Source organism: Haplochromis burtoni, unplaced genomic scaffold (genome assembly GCF_018398535.1).
Source record: "Haplochromis burtoni strain Fernald_Lab_line unplaced genomic scaffold, NCSU_Asbu1 Contig_257, whole genome shotgun sequence".
Classification (NCBI taxonomy): Eukaryota; Metazoa; Chordata; class Actinopteri; order Cichliformes; family Cichlidae; genus Haplochromis; species Haplochromis burtoni.
Genome location: NW_024582618.1, coordinates 442,640 through 454,027, shown reverse-complemented (window position 1 = coordinate 454,027; position 11,388 = coordinate 442,640). Strand labels below are relative to the sequence as shown.

Genomic DNA, 11,388 nt, shown 5'->3' with positions numbered 1-11,388 from the left:
AATACTGGGTGGATTTAGTTTGTTATTGTAGCTGATCATCAAATAAGGCATTTTATACCTCATGCTACCTGATATAATAGCCCAGTAACAGCTAATTAAGGCAAGGTATAACTAAAAAAGAAAGAAAGAAAGAAAGAAACTTTACAGTGATAAGAAAAGAGTATTTTGCTCTGAGGGGCAGGCGGTAGCAAACAAGCAAGAGTGTTTGGGAGTGTTTTATCAAGACATCCATCTATTGTGATTTATATAACTCTGACTAATCGCATAATCAGTTAGACTGATAATGAGGAAATTATGAGCTAATGACGTTTCACAGTTTTCCAAGGTCCAAAGTAATCGGTCAAATAGATCCGTTGTCTGAATAGTGACAAATAGAATATAAAAAGTTAAATAGTCATTAGAGTAGCACTACCCCGAAAACAATTTCAGGGTAGTGCTACTCTAATGAGTAGTCTAAAAACAAATGTCTAAAACATTTCTTTTTACTCTTTCTGTGCGTGCAGTTGTGAACGTATTTGTTTTTGTTTTTTTCCGAAGGCCCGTGAAGGCATCATTAGGATGGATTCTCAAAAGCCTGGTACGTAAACGTCTTTTGCGCTCACTACATACCCACGATGCAGCGCGGTCGCACACAACATAGCCATCTTGTCAGGAGTGACTGAGTGAGGGAGGCAACTGTAGACGCTGTTTAGAATATCATTTGTTTTTTTTTTATTAACGCGTCATATTTAAGAGCCCCTTTCTCCCTCAACCGTAGTCAGCGACGGAGTGAGTGTCGACAACGAATGACTTTGAGCTGGTGAAGCGAGAGGCTACGCAGCGCCGCTTTCAGAAGGATGTCTCACATACTTGTTCCGACGTAGGGGGAGTGTGCAGCAGCCAGTTGGCTTGAATTGTTAGCTAGCTCAGTGAGTGGAGGGCTACGGGCCCTCCTCAGCTTAAAGTAGCCCCTACAGCTGGGCAGCCCACTCTGCGACAACGGCCGCTCGACAACTGGACAACCGGGACATTAGCGGGCCGAAAGCCGCGGATCGGTCACCGCACGGGCTGTTGGTAATCGTGTCTGAAGCCCTGCTGCTGGACAAGACGACACGAAGTGTGGCATTGCGTTATGAGCTCTTGAAACGCAACAGGAGTCCGAGAGAGGAAGAGGATGGCGCAGATACATCTTGATTACAGTTAGGTAGGCTAAAAAGAAAACTAGCTCCAGGTCTGCTGCTTATTATGCTCTAAGCTTTTAAAAGCTGCAGCCAGCTCGCCCCTTTTTGACTGAGGATAAACATAGCCATACGGGACTTGGATTCAGGCTGTCAATATGTCGAAAATGCCGGCCAAGAAAAAGAGCTGCTTTCAGATCACAAGTGTGACTCAGGCCCAGGTGGCGGCTGTAGGTGCCGCCGACGACACGGAGAGTCTGGACGATCCAGACGAGTCACGGACTGAGGACGTGTCGTCGGAAATCTACGACATGCCACGGGCTGATTATGAGCCTGCGTGTGACATAAGTTCATCCGAAGAAGCTCTGAATAATGTTGTGGAGCCAGAGGCGGTCGGAGTGATGCCACCATCAAGCGTACCTCATGCCAGTCAGCTGTCAGCGCTGTCAAGCAACCCCTCTGGGGATTTCAGAAAAGTGGGAGTGTCTGGTTCGAGTCAAGGTGGTCAGCAAGCACCGGGGATTGGCGCTGGGGCTGGTTTACCCCTTATCACTCAGGCTGGGCCAGTGCAGCAGCAGCAGCCTGCTTCTGCAGCCAGCGCTGGGCCAGCGAGTGCGTCAGTGAACACATCCCAACCTGCTGCAGTGCCCAGTTCAGCTCCACCTCCTGCCACCTCCACGGTGAGTTGCTCCTCGCGGTTCAGGGTCATTAAACTTGATCATGGTACTGGAGAACCGTTTCGGCGAGGCAGGTGGACGTGCACGGAGTTTTATGAGAAGGACTCTGAGAGCTCTGTTGTTGGTCGGACTGTGGATAGCATGAGACATGCCAACACAGCACTGGACCCTGCTGCAGACAGAGACAGTGGGCTCGGGCTTACAGGAGGATCTGCCGCAACCTCAACAACGCCCTCGAGTCATGGCTTGGGCTCCATGGCGGACTCTTCTCTCTCTTCTAGTCGTGTGCACTCGGTGGAGGCGCAGCCACCGCAGCAGCAAATCCACCATCAAAACTACAGCGCCCGCCAACAAGGTGTGAGTGGGTCGGTCACGCACAGTTCTTTCTCCAGGCCTACGGCTGTTCCGGCTCAGCCAGCAGTGGCAGGTCTGCAGCCTCTTGTTCCACAGAACCTGCTGCCTGTCGAGCAAAACGGCCCACCTCAATCCGGTGTCCTCATACAGAAGTCTCCCATCATGCCTCTCTCTGTCCAACCAAGTCCTTACCCTCCTCAGCAGCAGCAGCAGCAACAACAGCTTCCTGTGGGCCAGCACCTGGCCGGCCAATCACCTGGACTGATGCAGAACCAGGCAGAGTACTATCAGCAGCACCACTCTGCACCCCTGCCACCAGGGCTTGCCTCAGGCCAGCCCCACCCAGTGTCCAGCCAGGGACAAGGACCCACTTCGGTGATGCCTACAGCCTCTGGAGGGGCATCTGTGCCAAGTCAGGTTGTAGATGTTCTTGGAGCAGCAGTAGGAGGAGTACTTCTACCTGCTGGACAGCCAGCTCCAACTGTCTTGCAGCAGCAGACTGTAGGGATGGGAGCTGCTGGAGGCCCCGTATTGGTTGGTGGATCTGCTCTGAAGCAGCAGACTGTGAATCTTTATGCCACCGCTGGACAGCCTCAACCCCACGGCCACCCTCCATCCTCTGGTGTACAAAACGTGCCTGCCATTGCAGTGAGTTCCAGTGTGCCCCCCACTGTGCCCACTGTTGTGCCCAGTGCCTCCAGTGCAGCAAAGCCAAATGTGACAACCCCGAGTTTGCCTCCAGGTCAGATAGCCCACAGCAACACTGCAGGGGCTTTGGGGCCACAGGGCCTCCCAGTGACTGCATTTGGTCAGGTGGAAGCTGGTGGTGGGAGGAAGTCAGATGGAATCATCAACATACAGTCTCCAGTTGTCTCTGTGAAGGAACCAGCGAAGCCCTTCATGCCTGAGAGCCTGCAGCTCACCACTCCGACTGTCAACAGCATATTTGCAATCCACATACCTGTCGACGGGGAGGAGGACAGGTAATATATTTCCAAGTCTTTATATTAATATCCCTATCCCTGTTAAGCTTCACATCATCACTGCTGATCCTCTCTAAAACGACCCATAATGAACACCGCTCAAAAAATCACAATGACCATGCAAGGACTAAACATGCTTAATTTAGTCCACAGCAGGGGAGAAGTTTGTCACACGTTTAGCCATTTGCAGAAAGATGAAAAGCCGTAACAAACAGCAGCACTGTGTGCTTGTTAATACGGACAGGGTTTTCCCCGTAGTTTCAGGGAGGTATTGAGGAAGGGGAGTATGACGAGGAAGAGAGTAGTGGCACACAGGAAGGAAATATGTTTGCTGTTTTAATATTGGGGCCTAAAGCAGTCAGTGGAGTGTAGCACACTTCCCCAGCACAAGCAACAACTTGTTAAATACACATGGCTCCTGTATCACAGTGACTCTGTGACTCCTTGTGTGTAAGGGTGTGTGTGTGTACGTGTGAGTCTCCAGCTTTTACTCCAGCTATCACCCTCTAGGACAGTGTGTGAGGTGATGGCCTTGGCTGCAAACCTCACAGATGTTTTGCTGGTTGCTACTATGTGTAAGGTTAGTTCAGTGTTCAGTTAGCCAGGCTAACTGAGGCTGCACTGCACATGTACAGCAGATTTTATTAAGTCAGGTCCTGTTTTAGAAAATCCGTTCTGATACAAACATAATGAAGAGTATTTTATTTTTTAAATGTATTTTGGGGGGGCATTGCTACAGTTAGCCCCACCAGGTACTGCTCACTAAAAATGTTTAGAGAAGTTTTGGGCATTTACATTGTTAAATTTGTGATGTACTGTCTTCCACTCATGTGGTGTCACATAAGGAGTCTCTTTGTAAGCAAATGTCATCTACAAAAGATATCACAATTGCGCATGATTTGATTTGTGAACTAAAAAATAGGAGTATGTGAAGTTTGCATCTCTTCCAGAAATGATCTTTCTCTCAGTAGTAGATGGCACACATGAGCGGAAATGATTTAAAGCCTGAAATCTCTCAGTGGTTTCCATTTACAGTCTTAGAGATGTACCAGAATGTAGACCAGACAGGATACGCAGCCTGCAGAGCACTGGCACTACTTTCTTTCTTCCTCTCGAGCTGTATGTTGAAGTGTCAGTTTGTAATGTGCACTTCAAGGAAGTTTAAAGTGCTTCGATGACTTCTGTCATTTCTGTGACTGGCTTTTATTTTGTTTTATTTTTTAATAATCCTTTATTTGTTTACATTTTGGCACTTATAAATCATTTTTGAATTATTTATGGATGTTATTTCTAAATGGACATCGGCGATTATCTTACTAGATACTGATGAGTCTGTGTCACACAGTAACATAAATACATTTGCACAGATATCACTCATGACATCGAGAACAATTTATTTTCTTGATGCAAATGATTGCAATTGGACTCAAAAAGCCTTCCAAACACTTTAGCTGCCACTATGAGAAATACATGTCAGCTTTTGACTCGTATAAGCATGTCCAACCAGCAAGCCAAATCATACAACTTAAGCTTTGTTTTATCAGTTTCACGCAGTATCTCTGCAGTATGTGTCCATCCTGAAAGTCTTTCGCACCCTGAGAGGGAGATGAGCTTCGCAGGTTTATATTCAGCTCTTCACTTGATCTGTTTAAGTTGTAATGACCACAGGCCAGTTATTTTGAGTGCACTTTTTTAATATCAGGTGACATTTCAAAGGTTATTAATGTCTGTGATAATGTCACTCTCTTCGGGCGCTGGATTTTTTGGAGCACCTATAGTTTGCTTGTGAGAAGACCGAGCTCCCGGGGTGATAAGAGCGGGGGTCTCTTACGACAGACAAGCACTATCAGACACTGAGCAGTAGTCTTTCCACTGTGCCCCTGCTTTGCTGATAAGAGACCTCACAAAGGGGCGTGTCAACCAACTGTGCGTTGTCACGCAATGGCCCCTTTCTTTTGCAATGCAAGTTTAGGCTAAATTACCCTGTTCTGTTTAGAGCCTTTGGACAGGAGCAAACATACATGTTTCATAGTAAGGGTTCACACTCATCTGTAAGTCATTCAAAACACCGGCTAGCGTACTGCTCTCTGTTGGTGTGGTCAGCATGCTGTCTGCCCCTCTGACTGACAGAAGAGGCATGACAGTTGCTCACGTACAGATGAAGTGTTGAATGACATTCCTTTACTGCAGCAACTGAGTTAAGCACAGAAGAGGAGGAAGAAGTTGCGTACTGAAACCTGCTGTGCCTCTCTTTAGTAGGCATTTTAGCTATGCCTGGCACACCTCCCTCCTGTAGCTTTAAAAAACAAACAAACATGTTTCCATTCTTAATTTCTACATTTCTACTGCACTGTTTGTTTCTCTCCATACTCATGTGTCAAACAACAAGAAAATTCATGCTCATTAAACTTTCTCTTTTTTTCTGTAGACACAAATTAGGCTTTTTATTGCCAAATAAACAGACTGTAGCGTAAGTTTGAAAAAAGTGAGACCTTTCCCGACTCTCTTGGTTGACTCACCCTGTGGAGTGCCTGCTGTATGAGGTATTTTGGACAGATTTTTGCACAAAACTCACTCCCTAGTGCCTATCCTCAGTGCTTTCTCTTCCTCTCCCAGCAGTAACAGTGAGCAGCGCTAGCTAATGGTAGCTCAGAAATGATAAGGCCACTATGGAATAAGTCATTCATTTCAACAAAAGGCAGGGTGTAACTGTCCAGTTACAGTGCCAATTCACATCAATCGCTGCTGCAATGCACTTTATTTAGTAAGATCCTACAATATTACAAAAACCCAACAATCAGACGACCCCCTGTTAGCACTTGCCGAAAGTGGGAAGTAGGGCTGTGCGATATGACCAAAATCTTATATCCCGATATAAGAATTCTATCGTCCTGATAACGATATAAATCACTAAAATGTAACATTTTCTGTAAATTCTGTGAATCTCGGGCAGCTCGACTTGCGGGAAGTGTTTCCAGCTGCCGTCATGTACCTGGAGTCCAGTGTTTTAACCGATGCATGAAACTCGACATTTTTAGACATAAGTTGTAATGCCCGCCGTTTTCTTTGTGAGTATTTATTACACAGCGTGCTGCGGGGAAAAGCCTGTTCCAACGTTTGAGTCTAAGGTTTATTTTTTAGCACCTGACGGCTCTTTTTTACTTCTCATCTGTAAATAATCTGCTCTTTCACGTGATTCAGTTTATTTTGAAAAGTCTCAACAGGATCTTGTGCTTTATTGTGAAAGGTTTATGTGGAACATAAACAAGCGGACACGCGATGGCGTTACCGTCGTTGTTGCTAACCACAACGCATAAAAACAGGCGCTTGTCCTTCTGTAGTGTGGTTATATTAAATATAAGAGAAAGAGAGAACTTTAAGAAATTAATATAGCCACTACAGTGACCATCAAAACGATGAAAAAATATTGCCGTAAACAGTTTATTTTGCGACACCACACACAAACGATAGCGTAAAATGAAACGATAGACGTTTTTATATCGTTATCCGATATATATCGAACAGCTCTAGTGGGAAGGAAAATTTCCCTTTGAAACAGGAAGAAATCTCTGGCGAAACCAGGCTCGAGCAGGGGAAGCCATCCAGCCCAACCAGTTGAGGGTTAGGGGACAGAAGAGCAAAACAAGACTAGGACATTCACAAGGTGGTTTTCAGTATAGTAACGTATACTTCTTTGTGACTAATGTCACACTGGGGATTGACAGCAACTATTCACCAACTGGTCATGAAGTACACACGTTCGTTTAGGTACAGGTGGTTACCAGGAGGCACTGATTGACCTCTAGGTCAGCATGACTGGGGCTTAGCAGTCAGTTTCACTGTGACTATAATCGGGGACTACACGTCTTTCCTGACCTGTAGTTACCACTGATTGTTGATGGGTTTGATTGGGGCCTTAGCCATCTTAATATATCCATTTGTACTAGATATGTGTAACATGTATACCAAAGTTCAGGGTCTTTTGTATGTATGATTTTTATGCATGCAGTTCATTAAAGGTTTTATTAGTAATGGCAGCTTTCTTTCTTATGCTGAGTGTTAATATCAAGTGTCTTAATAACACCTCCCAATAAAACATGCATTACATAGTATTTATTGCATCTTTTAAAGGGTTATAGACTTCATAGTGCAGAAACTGGAAAGACTCTTACATTTGTCCATAGCTTCCTTCTCCCATTTAGTTTTGCTCACAAGTAATTAAAATAAAACAATGGCTATATATACTCGAGACTGAAGATGCTGTTCTCATTTTTAGAATATGGTTTTCTCAGCTTAATGTTTCCCAGATGGCTTCAACAACCGAAGGCATAAAACAACATTTCTGGATTGCCATAATGTCTTTGCCGTACTCACAGAGGGGGGGATGGCTGCTATTTTGCAAACTCATCATAAATGTATTGCAACTGAAGTCTGTATGTAATTGAGCCTCATGCTGGGGGGGTATGGTTTATTGTCCTCACATAACGGGAGCTTATGTAAGATCAGACTCCTTAGGAGGTAGGAGAGAGGAGGGGAGTCCAGGTTTGTGATATAGTTACTGCCACAGTGAATTGAGAGACTGTGCTCGTGTGGGTGGATAAGAGGTGTGTCTTTAAGGGGATGGCTGGACTCCATGAGCGCTTGCGTATGTGTGCACAAGTATCCATGCTGGGGGTGGACGTGGATAAGAACTGCTTATTCATTTTTAGTCATAGTGGAAGTGGTAGCTCTGTGTGTGAGAGTGACACAGAGACAGCATGTACCACAGGGTCTTTCCCTCCCATCGCTGACCTCTCCTCTAACTGCTGTATCCTGTTTTCAGTCACAGTCGCTCACGCTGCTCTCCACCTTCTATTCATTTAATATTCCTTAGCTGACTCCCTGCTTCCGCACTGGGGCTCCCTGGTCATATCATATGACATTTGGTGGGTACATTTTATCCACAGTGCTTCACTGAGGTACAAGTCAACACTTTAAAAAAAAAAAAAAATCAGACATCTTTGGCTGTGATTGGAATGAGAGTTTTTAATCTGCCTTTCGGCTGTAATACCCTTTGAGCTGCACAGCAGCAAGCAGTAGATCTACAAGTATCTTTATTTGCATTTAACAGCAATGTAATACTCTCTTTTTCTGGCTGTAAATATTGAAATGGAGCCTCAACTTTAGGTGTGTGTTTCTGTGTGCACTAGTCAAGTTGTTCTTCCTCTATGACCCCAGCCTAATCTCAGCCTTTGAGTTATTTTTATAAAAGAAGGGTGTATTGTTCTAGTTTGACCGGCACTATTCGTCAGTATGTCTGTAAGCTTTGCTGCAGTCATCCACCCCTCCACCCCAGGTGTAGAGGCTCAGAATCCATGTTGACAGGTTGTGTTTTTGTTTCTTTTTTTCTTTGAGACCAGTGGGATTATCTGAAACAATGCAACGGTCTTCTTATGTCAGTCTCACCGGTGTAGAAAGAAGGCTAGCATGTGACTCGGGCGTGCAAAACTTCAGTTTTATGTGTGCAGCCATTAGAGAAGCAGGCATGTACGGATTAAAAAGAACTGATAAGATTGGAGGGGTTGTGTATTTTGAACTCAGTTTTTAATTTGCATCCCACCTGAAGCTCTTCATTTTTCTCACAAGCAGAACAGCTTCACCAAGTTGGTCCGGTGTTTAACTGGGGATGTGCTGTACTGTGTTATAGATAAGCTTAGCTCACAGTGTTCTTTTTATCTTGCTTGTGGAAAGCAAAACATTAACAAGTGACACAATAATTGAAAAAGTCTTTAAGCAGTTTTGTTCTTTGGTCAATTAAATACCAGTTTCTTTTAGCCCAAGTCTTTTAATCTACACATATATCTATTCACTGCTGCTGTCAGTTATTTTCCACTACATACAACTTAGTTTTCATGTTTTCCTGTGCCTGCATGGGTTTCCTCTGGGTGCTCTGTCTCTGGGCTGTGGAAGGAAACCATACTTGTTGGGTTAATTGGTGATTCTAAAGTGTGTGTAAGCTTGTCTCTCTGTATGATTGGCAACCTGTCCAGGCTGTACCCCGCCTCTCAAACCCAAGCTGAATAAGTGGTTCAGAAACTGGATACATGAACTGTACAATCCACTTTAAGATCTACGCATGTGGGATATGTTTAGATACTCCTAAGGCTCCATCCAATACCAGGAACTAGACTCTGGAACTAAAAGTTGTTTTATTTTTTAATGTGCTATTTCCTCGCATCTCTAAAAGTAGCTTGATAAAAGCAGATTTAAAAGTGTTCGGTTACTCTTGGGGAGTGCCCTAAAAGGAGCGACAAGATCAAAAAAATGCAACTACCTAGTTTTGCTATGCTAAACATGAGGTTATAAATTAGTTTGAACGCTAAAATCCAGGTTTCCAGTCTCCTCTGGTAGCTCTGCTGTAATTGTGCAGTTGCTCTGGGTCCTTCTTGCTCTCCATCTCCCTTGACTACAACCTAAAACCTGCTGAAAGAACTCTCACGAGGCCACTGAAATCTAAATAGTTTTGACCTACTTGTGCTGTGTGGCAGATATATGGATTTTGCTGAAAACCTGATTCCTCATGTGCACCAACAATGAGAGCTTTCAACAGCCCCTTATAGCCTCTCCCTCTTCTTTGTGCACAACTTGCCTCCAGATTACTCTACCTGTCCACTTAGTACCAACACTACCAGTTTGTTAGTGATCCCTCAGCCCCCTTTTTATAAACTCAAACACTCTCTATCCATCCAATGGCCATGTTTTTGATGGAGGGTAGAAAGGGGATGATTTGCACTGCAAACAGAAGAGCAAACTTCCCCACCTTTGTAGAACTCTGTAGCTCATTTGGCCCCGGTTTGAAGTTTTGGTGCTTCTGCTGTGAGGGGGACCTTGAGTGAACCATGCCGCCTCTGCAACACCTTGACTGGAGAGGAAAATATCTAGGTTGACACCTTTTTGTAGTCTTCGTGTTTCCCTCTCACACTTTTGCTCTTTGATATTTTCTCCTCCTGCACTTCTGCAGGAGGTTCAACACCGTGACCTAAACCTGCAAACCACTGGTTTGCAGAAACAAGGGGGGGGGGATAAAAAATAAAAAAAAATCCACGTGTCATGCCCCAGCTTAATGTGTGACATCAACCAGCAAAAATGCATCCAGGAGTTATTTTCAGATTATTTTCTGCTGCCTGGTCATACATTAGCTTTGGGGTCGTCTCGAGCAAAGCCTGAGCATGTGCAACCTTCTTTTTTTCGATCAGGTAACCTTGTGGGATCTCACAGAGTGGGTAAAAAAAAGGGGGGGGGTGTATTTTCATTGTGTGTGCACATCTGTTTGGTTATGTGTTTCCTCCTTTTGTATGACACACACACACACATATACACACACACTCTGGATTTTGGGGTTTATGGAGGAGGCCGCATGTTCTCAGCTGCTGAACACGGTGACTGTCTAGTTTACAAAGAGCAGCTTTCATAAAGGGATATTGACATGTTGCATTTTAGACTGACAAAGACAGCCTTTGAGAGTCGAGAGTTTGCTACTTGAAGACAGAGAATGATGACTCTTCTGGTTCTTACCTCATTCATCAAGAGGCTACCCAACTCCAAGTCATCTGACCTTGTTGATTTCAGTCGATACAGGACTTGTGCAGAGCTTTAGCCTTGAAAAACTGAGGTTTTCCTGTGGAGGCGTGCCTGGCACACGTGTGTGGGTGTGTGTGTACAGAGATTTGCAGGCCACAAAGTAATATTAAGCAGAGCCAGAGCTAGTGAGAGTGTTAAGTCATGAGGTAATGTGACAAAGGCAGTTTGTGCCAGAAATTTCTAGGAAAAGAGCCTTGGCTGCTATAATATCCACACACATGCTGTAAATCTACACTTTACTGTGCGTGTGTGTGCACGTGCAGTCAGTGCGCATTTGTGTTAGTGTGAATGTGAGAAAGAAGCAGTCTTAAAATGCACAGACAGAGTGAATGAAGTATATCTGTGTGTCTGTGTGTTGGGGGGGGGGGTACGGGACGGGGATTTCCTTTGCCTTCCCCTCATGCATGTGTTGTTAGAACACAGTGTACTTGTAGCTAGTCACCAGGAATATGGGGGGTAGAGTGAAATTGAGTAATGTGATTGTATTTGACTCAAATTAACCAGGAATTGATCAGGAAAAAGATCCAGCTTCATCCTCATCAATACCAATATTTGATCATGTAAAAAAAAAAAAATCAATATTCTGTCATATCAGCC

The 11,388-nt window shown here is 44.7% G+C and overlaps 1 protein-coding gene across 1 annotated transcript in view; it reads left to right on the top strand.

The window, feature by feature from the left end:
* Positions 1-599: 599 nt before the first annotated feature.
* Positions 600-11,388, top strand: part of LOC102307797 (TSC22 domain family protein 2) — a gene marked incomplete in the record, with an annotated part of 36,822 nt that continues 26,033 nt past the window's right edge. Inside the window, 1 exon segment of the mRNA XM_005939072.3 lies at positions 600-3,171. Within this exon segment, the coding sequence (XP_005939134.2) occupies positions 1,316-3,171 (1,856 nt within the window).